At 37.3% G+C, this 26,715-nt stretch overlaps 3 protein-coding genes and 1 pseudogene across 5 annotated transcripts; all 4 read right to left on the bottom strand.

Moving 5' to 3' along the window:
* Positions 1-222: 222 nt before the first annotated feature.
* On the bottom strand, positions 223-3,356 carry LOC147551635 (arginine decarboxylase-like). The gene has a single exon (XM_086671458.1). The coding sequence runs from the start codon at positions 2,666-2,668 to the stop codon at positions 443-445; it is 2,226 nt and encodes a 741-aa protein (XP_086527584.1). The 5' UTR covers positions 2,669-3,356; the 3' UTR covers positions 223-442.
* Positions 3,357-9,721: 6,365 nt separating this feature from the next.
* Positions 9,722-12,007, bottom strand: LOC147551634 (small ribosomal subunit protein uS10y-like). Of its 3 annotated transcripts, none has more exons than XM_086668778.1 (4): positions 11,840-12,007; positions 11,514-11,635; positions 11,156-11,269; positions 9,722-10,086 (listed from the first exon to the last, which is right to left on the bottom strand). In XM_086668778.1, the coding sequence occupies exons 2-4, from the start codon at positions 11,623-11,625 to the stop codon at positions 9,944-9,946; spliced, it is 369 nt and encodes a 122-aa protein (XP_086524904.1). In that variant the 5' UTR covers positions 11,626-11,635; positions 11,840-12,007; the 3' UTR covers positions 9,722-9,943. The 3 variants fall into 3 exon arrangements, with proteins under 3 accessions (XP_086524904.1, XP_086524903.1, XP_086524905.1); XM_086668777.1 differs by having other exon boundaries at positions 11,863-11,988; XM_086668779.1 differs by having other exon boundaries at positions 11,514-11,632; positions 11,863-11,986.
* A 1,981-nt stretch (positions 12,008-13,988) lies between these two features.
* On the bottom strand, positions 13,989-14,518 carry LOC147551633 (protein SMALL AUXIN UP-REGULATED RNA 12 pseudogene; annotated as a pseudogene).
* Positions 14,519-22,433: 7,915 nt separating this feature from the next.
* LOC147551632 (transcription initiation factor TFIID subunit 14b-like) lies at positions 22,434-24,912 on the bottom strand. The gene is made up of 6 exons (XM_086668585.1): positions 24,835-24,912; positions 23,680-23,768; positions 23,364-23,585; positions 23,080-23,267; positions 22,885-22,994; positions 22,434-22,769 (listed from the first exon to the last, which is right to left on the bottom strand). The coding sequence occupies exons 1-6, from the start codon at positions 24,910-24,912 to the stop codon at positions 22,725-22,727; spliced, it is 732 nt and encodes a 243-aa protein (XP_086524711.1). The 3' UTR covers positions 22,434-22,724.
* Positions 24,913-26,715: the final 1,803 nt, after the last annotated feature.

The raw sequence follows: 26,715 nt of genomic DNA, 5'->3' as shown, positions 1-26,715 counted from the left end.
TCTCTATTTCTCTCGGATCACTACTCATATACCACCATTCAGAAAACACAAGGGGCAAGAACTACAAAAGGAGAAGCTGCACAAGAGAAGATTAACATACTCAGTCACGAGGATACGTGGAGATGAAGTGAAGTCAAAAAAGCGACTGCTTCCACTCTACAGCAGTGTGCATGAAAATGACAAGAAGAACGAGCGAAGCAACTCCTTCCAGAAGTACGGATATAATTCAAACACAAAAGAATTATTGCTAAAGTAAATAAAGACTAGAAGGTATTGGAATTGACTCTGAATTTACAGTATCAACTTTCATTCAGCCTCCCTCCCTCTTCCATCTATTTATACTGACGTAAATATACTGACTCTCCTACTTTTCTTACCAAACATCTTCTTATCAAGCTAAAATCCCACATTAACATAACAAATAACATAAATATCAAGCAAACTAGTAGGTCCAGTCCTCCTCTTCACTAACACCATCACCAGCAACAACATCATCAGTAGCGCTCGAATCAGACAAACAACTGTTAATGTTAAGATCGTCAGGATGATAGTAATGGTCGTCGTCTTCATCGAATTGATAGTTTTTATTGGCACAGAATGAGTCAGCTGTGAAGGTAGTGGAGCTAGCAAGATATGGCATGTTCTGGAAGGAGCGGGCCAGGCCGCTCACCAGTGCGGCACGACCCCCATGCCCACACTCCTCTGCCCGGTGCTTGAGCGTCTCGAACATAAACTCAGGCTCGTGCTGCATTACTCGTAGGACATCTCCACACGACAAACCTGGCACAGCTCGGGTCACTGCAAAGCTATGAGGCCCATCGCTTTGCGATACACGAACCATACTTGGGCCGCCAAACAAGTTGTGTAGTCCTCCAAGAGCCTCCTGGTAAGCCCCGCCTAAAAACATCCCCAAATAGTAACCATCTCCGTCTCCTTTTCTCAGTTCATGAAGAGGCAAGCTAGTTTCACCTCCTATGAACTTATCAACTTTCCCATCACTATCACATGTTAAATCAGATAACACCCCTTTCACAGTAGGTCTCTCATCAAGCCTTTGAATTGGAACAATTGGAAATTGTTGTCCAATTCCCCAAAAATCAGGAATTGAAGTAAACACAGAGAGATTCACATGGTATGTTCTCACATGATCAGATATACCCATTGCTTTTGCAATCAATTCACATACATCATCAACATTGGCTAGTTGTTCAAGGCTTAAAGATCCTTCTTTGAATTGATCAACGCACCTTTGCTTGAGCTGATTTGCGTAGAAAAGGCAAGTCTCATACTCCCCGCGTACAGCAGACGCAGTAAGATTCATGTAATCCGATTGGGTATCATCTGTGAATCCGTCCATAAGGTGTTGGAGCCCGATACTGAGTGAAGATATTGCAGATGATGGGAGATGGGAAGTTGCAGATACTGCTTCAAAAATGAGAACAGAATGGTGGGAGACCAAAGCTCGCCCACTTTCACTACAAATCACTGGATGCTTCACAAATTTCCGGTCACAGGCGTTCTTGATTGCTTCAACAACAGCTGAAGCATATTCTTCTAACCCATAGCCGATTGAATTGTCTGAATGAGGGGATTGTGATCCGTCATAATCGATACCAAGGCCACCACCAACGTCAATCACATGCATATTAGCACCAAGACGAACAAGTTCACAGTAAATCTGGGTGGCTTCTCCAACACCATCAGCTAGTAATGTGGTTGAAGGAATTTGAGACCCAATATGAAAATGTAAGAGTTGAAGACAATCAAGCATACCAGATTCTTCAAGCTTCTTAGCAACTCGCAAAATCTGAATAGAGTTCAACCCAAATTTTCCTTTTTCCCCTGAAGTTGCTCCGAAATGACCTGCATGCTTTGTTCTCAACTTAGCTCTCAGGCCAATAACAGGACGTACGGAAAGTTTCTTACTGATCTCGATCACTATATCAAGTTCTTCTTCCTGCTCGAGAACAATCACAGTATTCAAATCAAGCTTTCTAGCTACCAAAGCAAGTGAAACATATTCTGCATCCTTGTACCCATTACAAATCAACAAAGCTTCAGGGCTGCCTTTGCACAAACAGCTCATAGCAAGCAGAAGCTCTGGTTTCGATCCAGCTTCCAAGCCAAACCTATAGGGTGATCCAAAATCGACAATATCTTCCACAATGAACCTATCTTGGTTGCATTTAACAGGATAAACACCTTGGTAACGAGAACCATAGCTCTGAGATTGGATAGCAAAATCAAACGCGGATTGAAGAGATTCAAGCCGGTTTTTAAGCACATCGGGGAAACGGACAACCAGGGGGAACTGTAAACCTAACCCACCAGAGGATTTTGGATCTGAAACCTTTTTAACAACTTTCATGAGATCAATTTCTTGATGAGGGAGAGTTTCAGAACCATGAGGGCGTATAGAAATGTTGCCAGAGGAGTTAACAGAGAAATAAGGAGCTCCCCAACCATCAACCTTGTATAGAGAGGCAGATAGAGATGGAGACCAATGGGGAGAAATTGACAAGTCAAGAATGGAGGTGGAAGTGGTGGTGATGTTTGTCAATGGAGATAAGCCGGAAAATATCTCCGACGAGGGAAGAGAGCTATCCCCGGCAAAAGTGTAACCAGGAGGAAATGTTGCAGCATCAACACAACATGCCAGGGCAGGCATCTCTTCCTAAATTAGGGTTTGAATTAAGGGAAAAAAATAGGGTTTTGAATCTCTGTTTGTAAAAAAGGGGGCTTTAAAGCCTGCCGAGGCCGGAGCCCCGGCTACCCCCCCAAAAGAAGTAGTAAAGAACTGAGAAGCAAGTGGGAAACCCTAGTTCTCCTTTAAGGATCTCAGATATCCCCACAATTGATCAGAAGAACAGATTAATTGAAAAAAAAATGATTTTTTTAAGAACAAGTTAGTCGTTACCGAGCAAATTTTCGAGCTATTCAGAAGATCTAAAACAAATACTATCAGATAACAGAGTGATTATAACAATGTAAATCAGAAACAAAATGAAGCAGAGATTCAATGAAGAAGATAAGTAAATCTTAGATTAGAACTTATAACAAAAAGCAAAACAAGATTAACCGATAACCACAAATTCCACTAAGAACGCGTACAAATACCTGAAATTCCGGCAAGAGCGAAGAATTAGATTAGGATTGTGATTGAGGAGGATTAAACGAAACCCTAACGGAAATGGGGAAGAGAAAAGGAAGAGAATTTGGTTTTGGTTTTCTTTTGGTGGGTTAGAAAATGATACGAAGTATGAATTGGCGAAGTTGAAGGAGAGGTGAAGCCCCTTTATATAGTGACAAAATCTCAATCCAAACTTGGGGGTGGCTTTTGATATTTTTAAACTTTCTCTTTTAGGTCGCCCTTTTTGGGGTTTATCTATTTCTCCCCCAACCAATACGTCATTACTAGCGTATAACCCTTGTCAATCTTTACAGATAAGTTTAAGAGGTGTAATTCGAATCATTAAAGAAAGTTCGAAAATTAAATTTGAAAGACATAATCTCAAAGATAAATTTGAAAGGTATATAATGTAATGCATTCAAAAAGGAGGTTGAAAATAAATTTGATAAACATACTCAATTCTTAATGTAGGAGGTGTAAAACTATATAGCATTGATGATTAGAGTTGGATGGAAACTGTGTTTGCATACCAATGCTATATAAGTTTATATTAATAACATATTAGTGCATTCATATGGATCCACAACTGAATCAATTCAGGTAGGTTAGATTTGTATAACAGTAGTAATTAGAGCGTCGATAAGACAGAAATACAATAATTATGGTCCTAGGCATGACGTTAGAATCACTATCATGATATTTTGAACGGGCGTATAAATATACATGATAGGCATAATATATACTTAGGTACAAATGTATCTAGGCTTGTATAACACATGGGTTATTTTTCAATTGGCTATTTAGTTTATGACTAGTTTTCCACCTAGCCTTCTGATTTATCGAAAATATCCAGATGACTCATTTTTTGCCGCTATAATTATCAACATAATAAAAAAAAGTAAGAATTGAATTCCAGAATCATCAGACAAATTATCACAATCATCAGCATCCACATCCAGAAAATCATCCAAATTAAGATAAAGTTCAAACAATCGAACCTAGATGAAAATCCAACAGCAAAGTTAATGGGACACGGATTTGAATAATCTAAACAAAGTTCAAGTAATCAACATCAATAAGTTTAGATTTAAGATCATTAATAGCCATTATAAAATTTTGATAATGAACCAATCCATAATGCCTTCAACTCAAACAAATCTGAACCAATAATGAATCAGACATAAGTTTGAGTTTTTCACTTTCTGTGAAGGATTGAATAAAATCCTAAATCCATTTTTAAAAAATAAAACTATTGAATGTGGAAATGGCTACAATTGAAGGTTTATGGTATGGATATAAACACTAAGCAATTAAAGTTTTTTTTTTGTTGAACTACTAAGCAATTAAAGTTGGTAAAAGAAATTTCTAAAGAAGAGTACGTAGATGGAAATGAAAGTTGCGATTTTGTAGAAAAATATTTCTATAGAAAGGAAAAAAAAGAGATTTGAGGAATCCATTGTTGGGAAAAACGGGCACTTAGGCGCAGCGGAAACAAGAGTTTTTCCCTTTGTGTTAGTTACGAGGATAATATAGAAGAATATGTGGGAGCAATAAACAAAGAACTGAAAGTAAATAAGACAACACTTTTAAGTTGGTTGAAAAACGTAAGAATAAGAAAATTCTTAAAAATAAGTGGGTTTTCAAAATCAAAACCGAAGAAAGAAATTCACAACCACGGTATAAGGCACGCCTAGTGGTGAAAGGATTTGGGCAGAAGAAGGGTATTGATTTTGATGAGATTTTCTCTCCGGTGGTGAAGATGTCCTCGATACGGTTAGTATTGGGATTGGCTGCAAGTATGAACCTAGAAATTGAACAACTAGATGTCAAGACCGCTTTCCTTCATGGTGACTTGGAGGAAGATGTGTATATGGAACAACCAACTGGGTTTGAAGTTAAAGGTAAGGAACACTTGGTTTGTAAGTTAGAGAAGAGTTGTCCAAGAGTGTTTCTACACATCTTGAAGACTTGTTAGGAAAAATAACCCTAATTAACTTGTTCAGGAATATGAAGATAAACGATGCGAAAGTAAAAGTAGAGACACCAAGATTATTTAACGTGGCAAAAAACCCCTCCAAGATAGAAGGTAAAAAACCACGGGACCTAGTCCAGAAATCTTCCACTATAATTAAATAATGGGTTACACAACTCTTCACCAAACCTATGGTGGATAAACTGAACAAAGAAACAAAGAAATAAAAATCTCTTACTCCTTAGGATTTGAATAAATCCTAGATTACCAAAGGTTGAAGAATATAACCACAAACTAAATTGCTTCACAAGATTAATAATCTTCTTTTCTTCAAACCAATATTCTGCTCTTTCAATATCTCTTGAAAGAACCACTTCAGAAATCTCTCTTTCTCTGACTTCTCTTTGTTCTGGAAGTTGTTGTCATCTCTCTTATCTCTCTCTCTCACCTGAGAAGATATATCTGAGAGGATTTTCTTGTAACTCTCCCAACTAGGAGCTCCCAACTGGGAGGATACTCTCTGACCTGAAAGTATGAATAATTTCTTCCCTTTCATTCCCTATTTATAATGATAAATAAGGAGGTATTCTACTAGAAATAGGATTCCTTTTTAGGCTAGAAATAGAAACTTCTATTTCTCCCTATATAAGGAATAAAGGAAATCCTATTCTAACTAGGAATCCTTTTTATATAAGGAGGGATCCCAACATCCATAAGAGAACAAACTTAATAGAGAAATAAACTGATGAGACACAAACTAATGTGAGAAAGAAAGTAAAATGAGAAATAATGGCCGGTGAGAATTTGTACAGAGAGAAAAAAAGTTTAATATGTCAGATAATCAAAAGAGGGGTGATGCTGGAAGAAAAAATATGAAATTGATTGGTTTTTTACGTTATCGGTAAAAAAAATGACCATCCGAATATTTTTGATAAACTAGGAGGCTACGCGAGAAATTAATCATAAATTAGGAGTCATTTCAGAAATAACCATAAAAATAACCTTAATAGATGGAATTGGAGTTAGTCACTTTTAAGAATTGCATATAATGTTAAAATTTGAAAATAGTAGCAGGGAAACTTACAAGAACCTTCCTTCAATCCCTAATGGGATTAACACGGCAACGTCAAATTTATGGAAGAGACAAAATCTTCATAATTCTTTACTTAATATAAATTCCTTAATTAATTAGTTAATAATTAATATGTTTCTACTAGCTGCCAGAGGTGGTGAGGAGTCACGTGTTATTACTGTTAAGATTAGGTATTGAGATCTGCTACGGTATATATGATACACTAGGTTTCCTCCCCGTCCTACGGACGGGGAAGATCCCTCTTGGCTAACGCCTGAGAAAATAAATAAATTTAGATTACAACATTCTTGGAAAGAGAATAAAGAAGATAATGGAGAATAAATAGGGAGAGATATTAACTAACAGTTGTAAATCTGACTGAAATTGGTGAGGGAGAGAAATACGTGGGAAGTTAAATGGGAGAGAAATACGTGTGAAGTTAAATGGCGAGGGAGAGAAATACGTGGGTAGTTATGTAGGGATATCCTAACCACTTTTGGTCGTTTTATATTATTACCCTTCTATTTTGAAGGGATTTACACGAAAAGGGATTTTATAACAGCCATTAGATGTGATCTTTATGAAAATCCCAATAAAAATAGACGGTCAGACTTATCCCCTGGATAACTGACTGAGCTGTTTTAATATAATAGATTAGCAATTATTTCTCTAATATCTAACGGTGAGTAGATAACCATTAACTGGAATATCGAACGTTAGATAAAAAGAGAAAGAAAGTCAAGTGAAAAACGGCAAATACGTCAAGTGACGAAAACTTATCCTTGTGATTGGGAGAATCTATAGTTTGACGCTTTAATTCTGACACCTTCGACGCCCAATTTACGCACACGCATCCCAATTCAATCAAAGAAAGATAAAAGAGATAACGGGTGTATGCTTGACCTCCGACCATTTTTCACCTCCCACCTGTACCAAAACAATTCCCATCTCCAATAGGACACTGTAAGTTTGTAACAAACACTCTAAAAGTCATAGTTGTCAAGAGCCAATAAAGATTCTCTTTCCTAAATGTCAATACAGGGACACTTTAACTTTTGTTGGTCTCCAAATGGAGATCTCTAAAGTGTCTATACTTAATACACATATCCTTCTTCAATTCAATAGATAAAAAGTAGTTGAAAAACAAGATTTTCTATTGGTTGAAATTTAAAAGTAACACTTAGAGAGTCTCAAGTAGACACTCTCATTTTAGAATTTCTCTCTCTAGACACTATAATATATGTGTCCACCTCATATTAGAGTGTCTAATAAAGTGTTCCATTGGAGATGATTTAACAAAAACTCCAAAAAGTCTATGTGACACTCTAAGTGTTAGAGATCGAGTGTCCCATTGGAGATGCTCTTAGATGGGAAAAAAATGGGTTATTTTCCAAATGACCCCCAACTTTGTGACCAGCTTCCTGTCTGACCTCCTACTTTAACAAAAAATATCCATATGACCCCTAACATTTCGCAAGGCTACCATTATAAAGAATTTTTAGTTTACTATGAACCTATAAAATGATTCAAAGTAGACACTCACTCTATCCAGTTGAACTATTGTGTTTGTTATAAACATTTCCATCCCATTTCTCCTTTTTAGGTTTCTCTAATTCCATTGGTGCCCAATCCCACCCAAGAAAAGTTCTTAAGATAACTTTTTTTTTTCCTTCTAATTTTGAATGAAAGCTACTGATTTTAGGTTGTATTTCTTGACCTAGAAATTTCCTCATCTTAGACAAGTGTCTCCTGTCCTTTAACAAAAAAAAAAAAATAGACAAGTGTCTCCTGTTAAAATGATTGATGTTGTATTTTAATGTCTTTTTATAAGAAAAAACTTATTTTTCATAAATTAAAAAAATAAAGTACAACTTTTGATTGCATAACTTTAACTAGTGTTCTTTTTTTTTTTTTTGTTGAACTAAACTTTAACTAGTGTTCTCAACAAAAAAAAAAAAAAAACTTCAACTAGTGTGTTCTTTTGAGATCATATTAGAAGAATTAAAGAAATAGATTCTTTATACTTCCATTGGGACAAAAAGTGAAAGGTATGTGACAAATGGCTGAAATAAAATTGTAATTTTTTTGTTGAATGATAAAAGATCTGAAAAAATGAATGACTACTGTCAGAAAGTCGATGTGGCGAGTTCCAATTGGACGTACCATGTTGGGGGAGAAATGACTCATTCAATGAGAACCCGGTAACTTATGAATTACGATCTACGGTCATCCCATTTTTTGGGTCGTTTAACAATGTTTAATTGTTTAAATAAAAAATTGTTGAGGATTAACCATCTTTCCCTACAAGTTTTACTGAACAATTTTTGATGTAAAGTGCCATTTCACTATACAAAAAAAAACCGCTCATAGGTGGCCTCTTTTTAATTCTTGGCTCGGTCTTGCTCTTAGTGCTCCCACATATTAGGATGGTTCGAGAACACTCAGACTAGGCCTAGTTTGTATTGGGTTTGACTAACACATACCATATCTCGTTCGAGTGTCCTCGAATAGCTTTGTCTATGGGGGCTTGGACTGGATTCATGTATTTTTAATTCTATATTTATGCTTTGGTGTCAACAATTGATAGGTTGGTTGGTAAGGCATGTACTCCAAAATTTTGTAGGTCCTGGGTTAAATTTTCATTGGAGGTGAAATTTTTGATTTATTGAACTTGTGTTATTAAGGTAAAAAAAAAAAAGTAGTGCAGCTGGACTTTAAGCCATTATTGGTTTGGCTCTAAGCCCTAAGTTTACTTGGACTATAGTCTATAGAACCCTTCATTAAAGGTTTAAAGGTTGGCGGTTATCATGCTTATTTCATCATATTGATGTATCTATGCAGTTGTGATGACTATCATCTATCAAGTCACTTTCCAAAACTAAGAAGTTATGCTTTGGTATGTTTCGTCATCTTTGCGAAGTCTTTGGGAAAGAAATATTCGCTTTAGTGTTATCTTGACTTTTCATCTCTTTAACTCTTTTATAGCCGGAATACTATCTGGTACATCCTCCAAATATTTTCCAGAACTCTAGCAGGTTTGGGCATGACCTAAGTGTATCAAATGAGAGGTTCATGCCCTTTATGCCTCTGTTCCATCTCACATAACCATCCCATTCAAATATAGGTCTCACCCAACTCATTTGGTATCTGAATCCCCAGGTGGAATGTTTATGGACCCAAGGTTGTAGATTTAGTTGGAGTGAAAGGTCAGGGTATCGAATTCGTCTAACATTGGTTTGTCTTGAAAGTGGTGGCATAAACTCCAAAAACTTTTAGAGGTCTCAGATTCAATATACTAGAAGAAGTGGACTCGTTATAGAATTTGAATTATTAAAAGTATAAATTATAAATTTTAATATGTTGCTAGACTTTAGGCCTCTCTAATTCTTAGTTTTACTTGGCGGTTATCGTGCTCATATCTTGATGATGTATCGATGCCATGTAAAGATTAACGCAAACGGTAGTCCATACTAAAAAAAAGTCTGGACTTCCGACTTCCACATCTCTCTAGTAGAGAGAGAGAGAGAGACAGCTGCACAGATAGGAATAGTGTGGATAGTTTTTGGCTTTTTTGCTTTAAACCTGGAAAAATCAAATGTTTTTTTCCATCCATTTCCAAAAACAACTAAACAGAGCAACACCACACTTATAATTGCCAAAAGGATTACTAGACTAATAAATCATAAGCGAAACAAGACCCTAACATTTTAATAGAGATCCATCCATTTCCAATAACAGATGAAAAATGTCCAGGAAACTAAATCTTCTTTCACGGATCTGCAATGGTTACTTCAACCTCAACGCCTGGTTCGATGGTGATCGATGTGATTTGCTTCACTACTTCAGATGAACTGACAAGATCAATGACCCTCTTGTGAACACGAAGCTCAAACCGATCAAAAGTGTTCGTTCCTGAAAATTAAACAAACTAGTTTGTTCATATTACCTTTCTGAAGAAAGGAAAAAACAAGAAGAATCTCTTTCACAAAACAAGAGAGTTTCATTCTTGTAAGATAACTAGTTAAATGGCCAGGCATTCGAACGTAATTATGTAGCATCCCAAGTACAGATGCAAAAATATCATTGAGAAAGCAAGTGCCAGTAGAAGTATGACAATATTGAGATCTTATACAGCGGTTGAAAAATGGGTGCTTAGTCAATAAATAATACTCCAGTGGATCAACTAAGCAGTTAGGAGCAGACAGACATGGTCAATCCTTGATCCCGATCGATCCAACTTGAGTAGGAAACGAGTTTTATCAACTCATAAGTATATATATATGGATTATGGATATGCTCGTATACCCATATAGAATATCTGTTACATTACATAACATATATACACTTATGACTTTTTATACATAGGCTACAAATTATGAATCTCCCCTCTAATCATTCAAATCAAAAACCAACATTCAATCTTTCGCACATAACAACTACCTTGAGAAATCGACAGAGGACTGGGTCGGCTACTCCCCATTGCAAACACGATCTCATCCACAAATTAAATTGGGTGGGCCGGCAAACCCAACTAGCCAGTGATGGGTTGGTTTGGAATAATTAGTCGATGATACTCAAACTAATAAGCCACTCAAAATTGGGTGGGTCGGCAAACCCAACTAGCCAGTGATGGGTTGGTTTGGGATAATTAGTCGATGATACTCAAACTAATAAGCCACTCAAAATGAGAGCATTGAGTAAGCTACTGTCGGCTATGCTATCTAATTAGCTCTATCCCTGATTTTGGCGGCTCAGACCAAATACTGAATTGGTCCACCTTGTCTGTCTAACTCACGCAATCCTCGTTTTGTATAAGACTGAAGCGATGGAGCAGGTTTTGGGTATGATCAGTCTACAAATTAGCCGATCATGATAAAAAGTAGTTATAATAAAAAGCGGAATTCGAAATTACCCATTTGAGTAAATCCTAACTAGTAATCAGCAAGCAACAAAAGCAGAAGGTTGAGAACATGCAATTTACCTTCTCCACAAGGAGACTTTCTGGTGGTTATGAGCAATGTCTTGGTGGGCATCCTGACTGGTCCCTTCACTTTCAGTCTTTTGTTCTTAGCACCACTCACAAGGTCAGCACAAACTGTTAACAACAAACAACAACTATAATTGGTTAAACATTCGAAGATTGCTTTCTTTCTTTTTTTCGATAAATCAGCTCGGCCTCTGACTTATTTCGTAACTACATCTAGATTTAGGTTTACGATAATTAGTTATAAAACAAAGCAGGTTTCAATGGCATAACTCAAGTATCTTCGAAATGAAAAAAAGAACAAGTTTTCTAAAACAACCCTAATATGAGAGTTGAAAACAGTTTGAGTAGTTACCTTTCTCAAGATTCTTTACATTCTTGGATGAAAGAGTAATCCTAATTCGATGCAATTGTTCTTGTGGTTCTTCAAGACCAGGCTTCACTGGTTTCATCATACCCATCGCCATTTTTTCACTTCTAAAACATTCAATATCCAATTTCAGAACAATTAAGTTGAAAATTTGACAAACTAAAAAGATCAAGCACAAATGATAATGATCCAGATGAACTAAAAAGAATAGTTGAGATAAGACCAGATTCAATTAATCTGAAAAACCTTCAACTACTAGAATGGATACATAACAAAAGCTCTAAAAAGGATGTAGAAATTCAAATACAAACTCTAACGAAGTTTAAGTGCATACCTTTTTTTTTGTGGATGAACCCTAGCGAAAAACGGCACAAAGAGAGTAGAAGACAAGGGGAGAAAGAAACCCTAAATGAACTAAGAGGCTTTTTAAAATGGGTTAATTTAAAATTGACCCCAACCTATGACCAACTAGATAGTTTGGGTCTCATATTTGCCTAACATTCCAGACTAACATGCACTGGCTGGGATTTGCTCCAACATGACCTTTGGGGAGGTCCCCAAATCCGACCCTTAATTAGGGCCGGCCGAGGTTGGACCTAGGAGCTGTGGCTGAAAATTCAAATTTCCTGCCACAAGCGCTCCAGGTTGGACTTGCTCTTAGCTCTAGAGCCTTTAGTAGGAGACCAGGAGTAGGAGGTAAGCTTCCATATGGGATAGCAGACAATGGACAGGTACATTGGAATGCCAACCACTGGTGATGATCATGTTGTGGTGGACAACGGAATGGGCATCTATTGTATGGAATTTTTAAAGGCACCACCTCTTAATCGTCACATCTTAATCAACAATTCTAAGGATTTCGTGCTTACATGGGCTACACTAGGAAGAATACTGGAAAGCTCTACGATTTTCATCACACCCTTGGGCCCTTTCAAAAACTCCTTAGTGCTGAGTTGCCTTGTTATGTTAACCCATAATTTGCAATTCTAAACTCTAACCTTGGAAAAGAACAGAAGAAGGGGATTTGATTGTGTTTTTCAAGAAAATGGCAGCTAGATATGTTTATTATTCTTTGTTTTTGGTGTTGTTTATGCTTTAGATATAGTTATAATTGTCAGGAGGGATTTGATTGGGCAAAAGTGAATGAAGATCAGTTCATGAACTGAATTTCAAGTTTCAAGTGGATTTTGTGGCAGGCCATCAGAGAGCTGTTAGACAGTTTGGTAGGATGGGATAAATTGTGGGTATTCATGGGGAATGATTGATTATCAATTTATTTCTAAATTATGAAGCACCCAAGTACCTACCCCCTATATATCTACTTTACATTTCATCTTAGCTGATTTTCGACCGAACATACCACCTGAACTCCCGAATTTTTAGACTTTTGAAAGTTAGACGTCAAGACCCGAAAAACTTGGCTGCCCAAATTTGGCGACGATTCTCGGTCAATATCATTGTTGAGTAACAAAAATGCTATAATGGACTTTGGGGACAACTATCATTGTTGACACACAATTACTATAGAGTTAAAGTGTGTTTTATGCCACAAATGTGACCAGCGGACAATTATGACCTCCCAAATTGTCCACCATGCAGTTCTGGCTCTTTTACAAAGACTTTCTACAATGAGATAGTTAAATTTGATGTTATTTGAATATTACCCTTGAGACCTTAATTTGGGTTTTTTTTCGTTCTCCTACTCTCTATTCTTCTCCTTCTCTTTCTCCGATTCTCTTTTCCAAGAGATCGCATAACAGAAAAGGTTTTTCCTCTTGTCACATCTAGAAATACTTTTGATTTTAAAAATTGAGATCTTACAGACCTATTGACGAAAGTATGGAGGTAAAAAAATGTTTCATCAGTTTAAAGTCAAACTCTCCCTAAGGCCGAAACCTTTGAGATCTTAAATACCTATTGACGAAATATGTGCGTAAAAAAATGTCTCATCAGTTTAAAGTCAAACTCTCCGGAAGAGTGAAACCTTTCTTAAAGAAAAATTCTAAATGTAAGGTCATAGATAGATATAGTCATATAGAGTAAGTGGCACAATCTTATTTCATAAAAAAAAAAAAGTGGCACAATCTTGTTGTGTTGTGGCCTGAATGTAATTTAATTTTGCAGGGCATCAAAATGTGGAATTTGCTGGACAAAGAACAATGAATGTAGCAAAATGGAATCATCTTCACTCTAGAGAGAGTTACCATTTAAGGGTTCTTGTTAATCAGAGAGAAAAAGAGATAAGAGATTAAACTCAAACACAAATCATATAAAATTACTCTCTTACAGGGTGCATTAAAAGCACCTCACAAGGTAAATCTCTAAACTAACTACTTTCCTAAAACTTTACATATATATGATCCAAAGCAACCCATAAGAGAAATGGTCATGGTTACAACTCTGATACAGTCTAACAGATCAATAACCCTAAACCCAAAAAATATAAATATAAAAACAAGATCTACTTAGAGAGAGAAAGAAGAGAGAGAAACAGAGGTGCAGCTTCATCTTTATCATCTTATACTCCAAAAATAGAAAGAACCCATGATCAAGGAAGGTTTTTTTCTCCATGTTGTTGCCTTTTCAACTAAGCATTGAAGTGAGAGATTGAAAGACAAATTCCTCACAAGGAATGGTAAGACCCATATCATGATCAAACCCAAATTCATCTTCAGCTCTTTGAAGTAAGATTTGAAACTCTGGATTTGATAATAATGAGATGGGAACAATGTATCTACTTCTTTTTTCACCAACATAAACAGCAAAATGTCCTTTGGGTACATCAACTGGAAGTCCTTCTTCATTATACCCTGTTTGTTTTCTTCCTAAGCTTGAACATCTCTGTAAGATTTGTTTCAAAACTGTTGTTTGTGAGAGTTTGTTTGATCTTCCAAGACCCATTTCTTTAGAGAAAGCAGAGAGAGAAAGTGGGTTGTTGATGATAATGAGCTAGAGAAAGACTGAAGGAAAGAGATAGTTTGGGAAGTGAGTTGAAGCTGGTGGAGTTGAAATGAATGGGTAGGGTGGGTGTTATATAGGAGAATTTTAGACAGAATAGAGAGAGTCTAATGATTTAAGTCTTATTATTTATTTATTTATTAATATTGTCTTTCCTTTTTAGACCCAGACCCAAAAGTCTGCCCGAGGAGGTTTTGTTTCTGGCGAAGACTAACGAGCTTTCAATACTTACTATGCTTTGATATCGCATATATAGCCCAGGTTCCGAATGCTCTCCCAATCGACGTGGGACTATGATAGACATAAGTAGTGAGCTAGGGTTACAAAGTCATGTGGAGTGTGGGGGCATTGGAAAAACATAAACCAGGGTAGGACATGTCCCAAGTTGGAACCAATACCATTAAGGTTTAATCCCTTGTTGCCCCTTCTCTTATGGACAACATGGCCCCTACTGCCTCTCTATCTCTCTCTCTATCTATGATCTATCACTAGGTTTAGCAATTCTGGGCTTTGTTTGAATTTCTAATCTAATAGCATTGTCCTCTCCCTTTCTCCAACTTGAGAAATGACCATTTTATTTCTACCTTTGTTATCTCTATCTTCTTGTCTTGCTCTCTTGAAAGTTCCATTTTCTCTTTGTTGCTATTCTTAGGCCTTGGGCTCTCTCTCTCTCTCATGTTCAAAGGGTACTGAACAGTACCACCAAGAGTGGGTCTACATCCTACTTGCTGTAGGTCTTGTGATTCTTTTTTTAGTAACAAAAACAACAACCATTAACATAAAATATTAACTTTTTTTTTTTGTTGACATAAAATATTAACTTACACCAAATAAGAAATATGCCAAACAATATACACCATGAGTTATTTCTAGGGAAGTATTCATTGTAACCAACAATATGAAAACATTTCAATGCATTAAAAAGTCATGGTGGTTGAAGTTTAATCTTCAAAATCTTTGTCTTCTAATGGTCACATATAAAAAAATTGTTTTATTCTAATTGAGGTAGTTAGTTCTTGGATTTATACTTTCTAAACTAAAGTATTCTCATTCTCTTTCTTTCATATATGTTGAATTCAAAATTATGGGTAGTTTATAGTTTTGCGCCTACACAAGTATTTTCTTCTGTAGAGTTGGTAAGTTCTTCTATATCCGACGGCGGATGGTTCAATTTTATCTCTCAGTTATGTGATTGTGTTTATTTCCCTAAATTCTAAACCCTAAACTCGCATATGATGAGCTAATTCTAATTGAGGAAGGTGACTTTGTGAAGTGATTTTGAAGTTCTTAACTGACAAACCAAAACTTAATATGAATGAAACAAAAAGTTTATTCCTCTCTATTTGCTCCCTCTCATGTGGCAACACCTGACTTAGATCATATTTTCTCTCCATTTGCTCTACGTTATTTTATTTTAGGCGTTACCCGCATCCGTGGGAGGGCTGGGGGAAGGAGCAAATGGAAGGAGGGATAGACTTGCTCAACTTTCTTACCATAGAGAGTGAGTCTCTTGCTTCTCTCTAAACATTAAGAGTACTTACAAAATTGATGTGCCCATGATAGATAGTAAAGGCCCACAAAATAGTATCAACAAATACTCACTGCATAAACAAATTCTATAAGGTTCTCTCTCTCTCTCTTGGGTACATAAAGTTTAAAGTGAGATAGGGATGTCTACTTTTAAAACCAATGCCATGTTCTGTGAAGGAGATTGGTAGATGAAATATAGGATCAGAAGAAAAGGACATTCCCTTTGGTATCAACCCTAATAAACTTCAAAAAGGAGACTTCAAGTTTTCTTTTCTTTGCTTCATTTTGTTGGTGCACATGAAAGCCATTAGCCATGTTACTCTTGTCCCACAAATTCCTCCTATGAATTTAAGTAATCAAAGTGAGATCATCTTAACTGCTTCAAACCGCCACCACCCATTGGATTTCAACTACTCTATCTCTCCCTCCCATTTCTAAAGTGTTATCTTCTTTCGTTTTGGGCTTTACAGCAGAGGTTTTATTTCGAATATCTCATTTTATTAATGTCTTGGTAATATTATTTTTTAAGTACTATGACATACAACTTTTAGTTATCAGGAATAATTCTTGCAAATCGAACTTGGCATAAATAGGAGGAGAAAGTTTTGCAGAAGTTCTCTGCATGCCAATTATGTCTTTTTGGGTGGGGGGTTGGTGGGGGAGGACGGCAGAAAGTGAACATGGTATCATAGCTAGACCTACACATGATCGCTTAACAAGTACATACGTTTAGTGAGTGTTACCTAACAAATAAACACGTGTTAGGCTTAACGAATGTCATACGTGAGGAGGCATGTGATAATAGTCCTGTTAGTGTATTTGTGTATACTTGATTTATTTGTATTTGTTTTCATTCCTTGAGGGTACTATTGTACATTGTAATTATCATCATTCTCTATAAATATATCCTTGCCCTAGAAGTTAGGGCATCTTGTGTTTTCAAACTTTACATGGTATCAAGAGCCACCACTTAGAATATCTCCTTGGGTTTCAGTGCCTTTCTCTTCTTTCCTTTCATACCTTCTTCTTCTTCTTCTTCATTTCATATCTTCTTCTTTATCATGGCAGACACCACCACAAACCCTTCCTCTGCTTCTCCCATTTCCATTTCTTCCCTCCCTCACACCTCTTCAACTAACCCCCACTTCCCTGCTTTGTCTAACATAGCCAACCTTGTGTCCATTCGATTGGACAACTCCAACTATCTCTTATGGAGGAGTCAACTCCTTCCCATCCTTCACTCTCAAGATTTGTACAAGTTTGTCGATGGCTCTTACCCTCCCCCAGCTGAGTTTCTTCCCAATCCCTCTGTTTCTTCTTCCTCCTCTGTCACCTACCCAGAATTTGTGTTTTGGTATCGCATTGATCAAATGCTCTTATCATGGCTTAATGCCACTCTCACTGAACCTGTCCTCACTCAGGTTCTTGGTCTTCCTTCTTCTCGAGCTGTCTGGGAAGCTCTTGAAAGGAATTTTTCCTCTGTCAACTCAGCTCGTTTAATGAACTTGAAGCTTCAGCTTCAAACCCAAAAGAAAGGGTCTCTCACTATCTCTGACTACCTTCTTCGAATCAAATCAATATCTGATTCTCTTGCAGCCATTGGCCATCCCATTGCTGATTCTGAATTAGTTCTCATTGTTCTTTCTGGCCTTGGCTCAGACTATGAAAACTTTGTCACATCAATCACCACTAGGTTAGTGGCTCCCAGCTATGCTGAACTTCATTCTCTTCTACTCACTCAAGAGTTTCGAATCGATTTACTTCGTCAAAAATCTGTCCAACCAACTGCTCTCTTCTCTCACAACCCTCCTTCTCACTCTCGTTCTTCTCATCAACCAGCTCAAAGAGGTAACAGAGGAAGAGGTAACCGAGGTGGTTACAGAGGTAACAGAGGTCATACCTCAAACAGGGGTTACTCTCAACGAATCTCTTCCTCTGTTCTTGGCCCTCCTCCTCAAATTATCTGTCAATATTGTGGGAAATATGGTCATACAGCTCGTCAATGCTACAGTCTACCTACCCCAAATGATTTAGCTCAAGCCTTTGCTTCAATGGGTGTTGATTCTGCTCCCTCAGACCCCAACTAGTACATCGACTCTGGTGCTTCTATGCACATTGCCTCTGATATAGCTTCCACTTCCAGTCGATCAGAAGCTCCTCATCCTGACCATGTGATGGTAGGCACAGGCAAAGTTACCCCTGTTTCTGGTGTGGGTATTATTCTTCTTCCTTCTACTTCCTTTCATCTTCATAATGTTCTCATTGCTCCTCAATTTAAGAAGAACTTGATCTCTCTTTCTCGCCTATTAAGTGATTTTAACTGTATTGTTGTCTTCCATCGTCATGGTTTCTTTGTTCAGGAAGTTCCAACAGGGAGGAGACTCCTCGTAGGAACGATTGACGAAGGTCTCTTCAAACTTTCTCCAAACAAAGCTGCTCCACCACCACTTTTCCTCTTTGCTTCGACTTTATCCCCTGTTTCTCCAGTTTCTTCTGAAGTTTGGCATAGAAGATTGGCTCATCCTCATCAAAAAGTTTTTAATTATGTTGTTAAGCACAATCATTTAAAGTTTCAAACCTCTGTAATGAAATCAACTAAATGTTTAGATTGTGTTTCTGGCAAAATTCATCGTCTCCCCTTTTCTTCTATTGTTCATTCTTCCTCTGCCCCTAATGAGTTGATTCACTCAGACCTTTGGGGTCCATCGCCGGTCACCTCTAACTCCGGTCACCGATATGTTCTATTGTTTATTGATGACTATACCCGATTCACGTACCTATACTTTCTTAAAACTAAGTCAGAAGCTAAACTTCATTTCCAAAATTTTAAATTATTTGTGGAGAAACAATTCGAAAAACCCATTAAAATTTTCAATCTGATGGTGGTGGAGAATTTGTTAACTCTGACTTCGCTTCTTTTCTTCTCGCCAATGGCATTCAACACCGTCGATCTTGCCCTCACACTCCTCAACAAAATGGAGTGGCTGAGAGGAAGATTCGTCACCTGGTTGAAACGGTTGTTTGTCTCCTTCATCAAAGCTCTATTCCTTCTGAATTTTGGACAGATGCTTTTCAGACAGCCGTTTACACCATTAATCGCCTGCCCACTCCTCTCCTTCAATATCAATCTCCTTATGAAAAATTATTCCACGACAAACCTTCGTACAATGATTTAAGATCATTTGGTTGCAGGTGTTTCCCTCTCTTAATTCCATATCGATCATCAAAGCTTGATCCCAAAACTAAACCATGTGTATTTTTGGGGTATAGTACACTGCATAAAGGGTATAGGTGCCTCGACGTCTCTTCTTCACGAATTTACATCTCTCGTCACGTCCTATTCGATGAAGAAATTTTTCCGTTTTCACTTCCCTGTTCTTCCCCAAATTCGAATTTGAAAAACCCTAATTTCATTCCAGTCAACTTGCAGTGGACTGTACCCCCTAGTCCTTTTACTAGTACTGTTGTCCCCTCTCAAACCACGCGTCTCTTCTTCTTAAATTGAGGAGCAATGAGAACATTATGAAGATGAAAGGAAGTAGAAGGAAGAAGAATATTACCCACACCAGAAACAGGGGTAACTTGGCCTGTGCCTACCATCACATGGTCAGGATGAGGAGCTTCTGATCGACTGGAAGTGGAAGCTATATCAGAGGCAATGTGCATAGAAGTACCAGAGTCGATGTACCTGTTGGGGTCTGAGGGAGCAGAATCAACACCCATTGAAGCAAAGGCTTGAGCTAAATCATTTGGGGTAGGTAGACTGTAGCATTGACGAGCTGTATGACCATATTTCCCACAATATTGACAGATAATTTGAGGAGGAGGGCCAAGAACAGAGGAAGAGATTCGTTGAGAGTAACCCCTGTTTGAGGTATGACCTCTGTTACCTCTGTAACCACCTCGGTTACCTCTTCCTCTGTTACCTCTTTGAGCTGGTTGATGAGAAGAACGAGAGTGAGAAGGAGGGTTGTGAGAGAAGAGAGCAGTTGGTTGGACAGATTGTTGACGAAGTAAATCGATTCGAAACTCATGAGTGAGTAGAAGAGAATGAAGTTCAGCATAGCTGGGAGCCACTAACCTAGTGGTGATTGATGTGACAAAGTTTTCATAGTCTGAGCCAAGGTCAGAAAGAACAATGAGAACTAATTCAGAATCAGCAATGGGATGGCCAATGGCTGCAAGAGAATCTGAGATTGATTTGATTCGAAGAAGGTAGTCAGAGATAGTGAGAGACCCTTTCTTTTGGGTTTGAAGCTGAAGCTTCAAGTTCATTAAACGAGCTGAGTTGACAGAGGAAAAATTCCTTTCAAGAGCTTCCCAGACAGCTCGAGAAGCAGGAAGACCAAGAACCTGAGTGAGGACAAGTTCAGTGAGAGTGGCATTAAGCCATGATAAGAGCATTTGATCAATGCGATACCAAAACACAAATTCTGGGTAGGTGACAGAGGAGGAAGAAGAAACAGAGGGATTGGGAAGAAACTCAGCTGGGGGAGGGTAAGAGCCATCAACAAACTTGTACAAATCTTGAGAGTGAAGGATGGGAAGGAGTTGACTCCTCCATAAGAGATAGTTGGAGTTGTCCAATCGAATGGACACAAGGTTGGCTATGTTAGACAAAGCAGGGAAGTGGGGGTTAGTTGAAGAGGTGTGAGGGAGGGAAGAAATGGAAATGGGAGAAGCAGAGGAAGGGTTTGTGGTGGTGTCTGCCATGATAAAGAAGAAGATATGAAATGAAGAAGAAGAAGAAGAAGGTATGAAAGGAAAGAAGAGAAAGGCACTGAAACCCAAGGAGATATTCTAAGTGGTGGCTCTTAATACCATGGTAATATTGTGGATTGTAAATGGGTTTTTAAGATCAAACACAAAGCCGATGGTTCGGTCCAGCGATACAAAGCTCGTTTGGTTGCTCGCGGGTATTCTCAACAACATGGAGTCGATTGTGATGAAACCTATAGTCCGGTGGTTCGTCCAACAACAATCAGATCAGTTATCTCCTTAGCCGTTTCAGGTAAGTGGCCTATTAAGCAACTCGATGTGAAGAACGCCTTTCTACATGGCAATCTTCAAGAAACTGTATACATGCGTCAACCTAAAGGATTTGAAGATCCATCTAACCCTAATTTGGTCTGTAAATTACACAAGGCTCTTTATGGATTAAAACAAGCCCCTCGAGCCTGACATCATCGTTTTAGTTCCTGTCTACTACATTTGGGGTTTCATCAATCTATTTCTGATCCTTCGATGTTTTATCATCGATCTTCTAATGATTTAACAATTCTACTTCTCTACGTCGATGATATTTTAATAACCAGTTCTTCTTCTTCACTCCTAAATATCCTAATAACCAATCTCAACAATCGGTTTGAAATGACTGATTTCGGTGACTTGAATTACTTTTTGGGCATGGAAGCCCATCGTTCTAATGATTCTCTTACCTTAACCCAAATCAAATACACTACTGATCTTTTAAGTCGATTTGGCATGGCAAATTCTAAACCATCGACTACACCTATTATCACTGGTTCCAAACTCTCTAAGTTTGATGGTGATCCCATTGATAATCCTCAAGATTTTCGTTGTTTAGTGGGAGCACTACAATACTTAACCCTCACTAGACCGGATATTTCCTATGCCGTGAATCAAGTTTCGAAGTTTATGCATTCTCCGACGATGACACATTTGATCGCTGCAAAAAGAATTCTTATATATCTAAAGGGAACGATCAACAATGGCCTCTGTTTCCGACGAGCCACAAGTCTTCCTTTGATTGGGTTTTCTGATGCTGACTGGGCAGGCTCACCCGATGACCGAAGGTCCACATCAGGTTATGGTATTTTTCTTGGGCCTCCAAAACACAGCCCACAGTAGCACGGTCTTCAACCGAGGCCGAATATAGGGCCGTTTCACATGCCACAGCCGAAATCATTTGGGTCCAAAATATGTTAACTGAGTTGGGTATACCCACACCCTCCATACCAATTGTTTATTGCGACAACATTAGCACAACATATCTTGCAATTAATCCGATTCTACATACTCGAACTAAACATGCATCAATTGATTTTCACTTTGTTCGAGAGAAGGTCAAGCAAGGTCAACTAAAAGTCCACTATATTCCGGGTGATGGTCAATTGGCGGATATATTTACCAAAGGATTGTCCTCTTCACGGTTTCGAGATTTAAATTTCAAGCTCTCACATGTAGCACGTAGTTCGGCTTGAGGGGGGGTGTTAGTGTATTTGTGTATACTTGATTTATTTGTATTTGTTTTCATTCCTTGAGGGTACTATTGTACATTGTAATTATCATCATTCTCTATAAATATATCCTTGCCCTAGAAGTTAGGGCATCTTGTGTTTTCAAACTTTACAAGTCCAACATACACGGAAGGAACTCTGATGATCAAGAACATGATTCGCTTGAGCAAATTTTATTTTAAAACATAAAGAGGAAACCAAATCTATACATCGACAACAACAATTAGTTCTTTCCTTGAGTTTCAGGTTAAAAGTTACATCTCTTCTATATATGTCATTTGAAAAAAAAAACATGTACTCCTAGGGTTTAGATCAATGTAGTCGACGGTTAGAACGATGGAGTTTCTAGCATATATTAACATCAATACAAAAGGAAAACAACCAAAAAATGGGATCAAGTGAACCGCTCACCAACCACATGTGGGGTTCCATTGTAGTGGCTGCCCATTCAACAAAGGCAATTGTCTTTCCCACTTCCGATTTCACTCTGAACCTACGAAAGTTAAAAAAAGGAAACATAAACATTAGCATCACACCTCTGTGTTATTCCGTTTATCAAATTCGAAACCTAAAGTAGACTATAAAGCATAATTCGTTCTACCAAGTACCAAGTGACGTGCAGATGCAAGTACTGATAGCTCATCCGCCTCTGAAAAGTTAATGAACCAATGCCTTAACGGATGACCCGTTCTATCACCTCTATTATTTTCATTGATACCTAAAACCAAAGGCAGATTCATCTCTCGTTAGAAATCAGCATAAAAATAGACGAACTTATAAAACAATGCAGCAAAGAGACAAACCAGGATACGACAAGTTAATATTAGCAGATAACTTAGGCAAAGAAACGGCATGGTGATTCTGTACACGAGCTAAGTATGCTTCTGAAGGATTAAGGAAAACAATCTCGTCATAAGATTCTGCCACAACAGGTTTCTTCTTCGATAAGGCATCAGCCGATTCTTGAGGGTCTAACTTCAACTTGTGATATCTGAATTTATTTTTTTCTTTTGTAATCAGTAACTTATTATCATCAACTTCAACCTCTGAATTCAAACAAATTCGGATTTAAAAGAGAAAAACTTACAAGTCTAAGTGCTTATCAGAAACGTCACTGCGGAAGAACAACGATATAGTGATATCGAATTCGCCCCAACCAAACTCTGATAACTCAAATGGTGGTGAATCGACAACTCGGGTAGGATTAACGAAAGTCGGGTGCAATTCGAAAACAACACGTTTGACCACACCACCAAGATCTTCATTGTTCGGACTACGAACATAAACAGTCCATTTGTATGGTTTAGACCTAATTCAAGCTTATGCAAGGTAAGAAACTAATTGGGCCACTTACATTGTAAACCCTAAATCAAGAATGAAAACCAATAATTTGATGTACCTACTCGTTTGCCTTTTTAGCAAGCCAAAATGAAATAGTTCCATAAACTATTGGAACACTGATTTCAATATCTTTGAGTTTCTTGTTTGAATTCTACACAAAACCCCAAATCAGGAAATTGAAAAACTACAATTATAGATATGGGTTTCGACTTATGATCATTCAAGATTCTGAAATTGTGGATTGGGGTGTTTTTTAATCGTTTTACTACAGAATCCAACAAAATAAAGATTGCAAAACTGTGAGAAAAGGGGAATTTTATCGTTTTCTCATGATTTTCAATGGCTCTATTAGGTTTACTGTTTACAGCGACGCAATTTTGGTACGTACCCGTGTTCTCTTGAAGATGAATTGTGGGCATTTGGTTATTCTCACTGATCAAAGTTCTAGGGTTATTGTCAAAGATTTTGTAGGCAATGTCATTTATTGTAGGAAATGTATTTTGAAATTTTGACTTGGTCAATTCATTAGGACCAAATTTGGATAAAGGTAATACTGTCTTTGAGGTTTAAGCTCACTCTCTCTTGGTTACGTTGAGGTATAAGTCTGGTCGTTCGGTTTTATTGAGATTTTAATAAAAATCACATCCCGCTAGTATAGTTAGGTCAGGTCTTCACCAAAGTTTTGCTTATTTGCTACTAAATTTTTGGTTTTTTGAGTTTTTGTGGGTCTGAATTTTCAATCGACTTCAACTCTAAATCATAATATGTTCCATAATTCATATGATTATATAAATTCTTATGAATTATGAATTTGTGATAGTTTCTGAATTTACACGATCTTTGTTAGATTTCTTGTATATATAATATATGGTTCCCCAGAAGGTAATTTGACTCTTGTGAATATGGGTTTATAATCAAAGTGCAATAGTATTCATGGGGGTTGAATTGCTCTCAAATTTGTATCAAGATTTGAGCTCATAGGATTGAGGTACATCTGGGTATATGAGCAAAGTGCTTCTTAGTTCACAAAGGTACTCCTTCGCAATCTCCAACTTTAACATAATTTATACCAACAATTGGAGAACTTTCAACCATATTCAGCAACTCCTTCCCAACTTTGCTGGCAAGAGCACCCCATAGAGATACGACAACCGTAATCTTTGTTTCATCGACAATTGTTATGTCACACTTAGGAATTACTTAATCGTCACTTTTACTTCGATACTAATTGTAGTAGAAACACTTTGAACAACCCCAAGTACATGTACAAACTGCTTCCCATTTATAGAGTCCATTTATATAGAGTTTCAATTGATCAATCTTTATAAAATTGTACACAGCTTGAGGAATACTAGTCACATCTTCAAATAGTTGTATTCTTTCTCTACCTTATCTTCCATATTGTTGTTTCCTTTAGAGTGTACTTTTCCAGGAACTTAACTTGACTCTAGTGAATCTGCCGGTGGTGGATCAGTTATAATCTGGTAGTAAATCTAAAAGAGATTGTTGGCAGACTGAGCTACCAAGAGATGGGCTTCGAGCAAGTGTCATACATAAGTTATAAGATGAGCAAAAAATGATGTGGGTTGGCAAGGAAAATGCTTTGGTTCAGTGTATGTTATATGTTTTAAAGCTTTTAATTTACTCGTATGTCTTGTGGAAAATATTAGCTTGGTTTCCTCATTACACGTGAGGTTGCTTAACTTTTGATTTGTAATCTTCGGATGAATGGGACTTCATTTTTCTTTTTGTGTGGTTGAAGGTTTGTAACAGTCGAAGAACAAGTTGCGATCTTCCTCTTCATTATCGACCATTACGTCAATAATGGAAATGTAAACTTAAATTTTATTCGTTCAAGAGAGACAGTATGCCACTATTTTAATGTTGTCTCGAGAGCAGTATTAATGATGCAGAAAGATTTATTGAAACCCCCATGTTGTATGAGAGTGTGAATGCTAGATATATTTTCACTATTTCAGACTCCTTAATCATGCCAAACACTTGAATTTGAAATTCTCTGGAAAATTTCAAAGTTGTATCAAGCACCTAAATCTGAATGTTAACACGATAAAAGGGTTTTCAACAAAAAAAACACGAAAAAAGGGTTTTCTTTCCCGTGAGAAAGAAAAAGTTTTCAAATCTAAACCTTTCCCACGTATCAAATGGACCCTTATGCTTTTCACATCTTCAGTCTGTTGCTCTCCCGACTGAGCTATCCCTGCATTGTTGTTATTGCTGGGTCTGGTAGTATAATTAAATTCATCTGGTAAATTGTTCATTGAAGTAATGACTAAGGACAAGTCCTATGTGGGTGAACTTGGGGCTTCTAAATTTGTATTTGGGAGCCTTAGCCCAACCCATTGACACTAACTCGGGAGGCCCACCTTCCGGGCTCCCATTTGAGAGCCCGGGCTGGGGGACCCACCCCATTTAAATTTTTCTTGTTTTGTTTTTGTTTTTTGTAATTAAATCATGAATGTCTTTTTGAAATAAGATTATTTTTAAAATGGAACTTTCTTAATACAATTTTATTCATTGAAAAGCCAAGTACTTTTCTCTAACTTTTTTTTTGTTTATCATTTTAAAATTCCCTCTCATTAGAATAATATCAAATTTTATATTTAGAATTAATAATTTATTATTGAAAATTGAAATAATTCTTACGTACGTACATTATTTGGTTTTGGGAGCTCCTGTTGGGAGTCCCACGATGGAGTTACAAAAGTTCATGGACTCAAAATTGGGAGTTGAAGCCCCAATAATAGACTTGCCCCAATATTGGAACTGGAAACAGATTTATGAACTTTAGACGTTTTGTTGATATTTCTTCTTTTTAGAGGGAATTGGGGCGAGTGCGATTTCAAGTTTGGGAAATTTTTTATACATTTGCCACTTCTTCCTACTCGGCACTTTCAGGTTGACTTGGTCAATTTTCACTTACATCGACTACTCAGTTAATATTGTTCAAGCTAATAAAAAAACTATAACAGTCCCACTACATCGAAGCCTAGGAATTCCTCAATTGACCACAATCGTTACTCCGTTACTTCAAGCTTATTGTCTCGGTAATTAAACTATTATCTTCCTCCAAGATCATA

The sequence above is a fragment of the Eschscholzia californica genome, unplaced genomic scaffold (genome assembly GCF_041429995.1).
Source record: "Eschscholzia californica isolate CP2 unplaced genomic scaffold, dmEscCali1.0.p SCAF_3, whole genome shotgun sequence".
Taxonomy (NCBI): Eukaryota; Viridiplantae; Streptophyta; class Magnoliopsida; order Ranunculales; family Papaveraceae; genus Eschscholzia; species Eschscholzia californica.
This window is presented reverse-complemented; position numbering and strand designations above follow the sequence as displayed.

Excerpts from the sequence above, each read along its gene's own strand:
- LOC147551635 (XM_086671458.1), bottom strand. The coding sequence starts at position 2,668 with ATGCCTGCCCTGGCATGTTGTGTTGATGCTGCAACATTTCCTCCTGGT.
- LOC147551634 (XM_086668778.1), bottom strand. The coding sequence starts at position 11,625 with ATGGCGATGGGTATGATGAAACCAGTGAAGCCTGGTCTTGAAGAACCA. Across the intron at positions 11,270-11,513 it reads TGTAAAGAATCTTGAGAAAG|TTTGTGCTGACCTTGTGAGT; the intron begins GTAACTACTCAA and ends TGTTGTTAACAG. Across the intron at positions 10,087-11,155 it reads AAAGTCTCCTTGTGGAGAAG|GAACGAACACTTTTGATCGG; the intron begins GTAAATTGCATG and ends TTTAATTTTCAG.
- LOC147551632 (XM_086668585.1), bottom strand. The coding sequence starts at position 24,912 with ATGGACTCTATAAATGGGAAGCAGTTTGTACATGTACTTGGGGTTGTT. Across the intron at positions 23,586-23,679 it reads CTTGCTAAAAAGGCAAACGA|GTCTAAACCATACAAATGGA; the intron begins GTAGGTACATCA and ends AGCTTGAATTAG. Across the intron at positions 22,995-23,079 it reads TATTAACTTGTCGTATCCTG|GTATCAATGAAAATAATAGA; the intron begins GTTTGTCTCTTT and ends CTTTGGTTTTAG.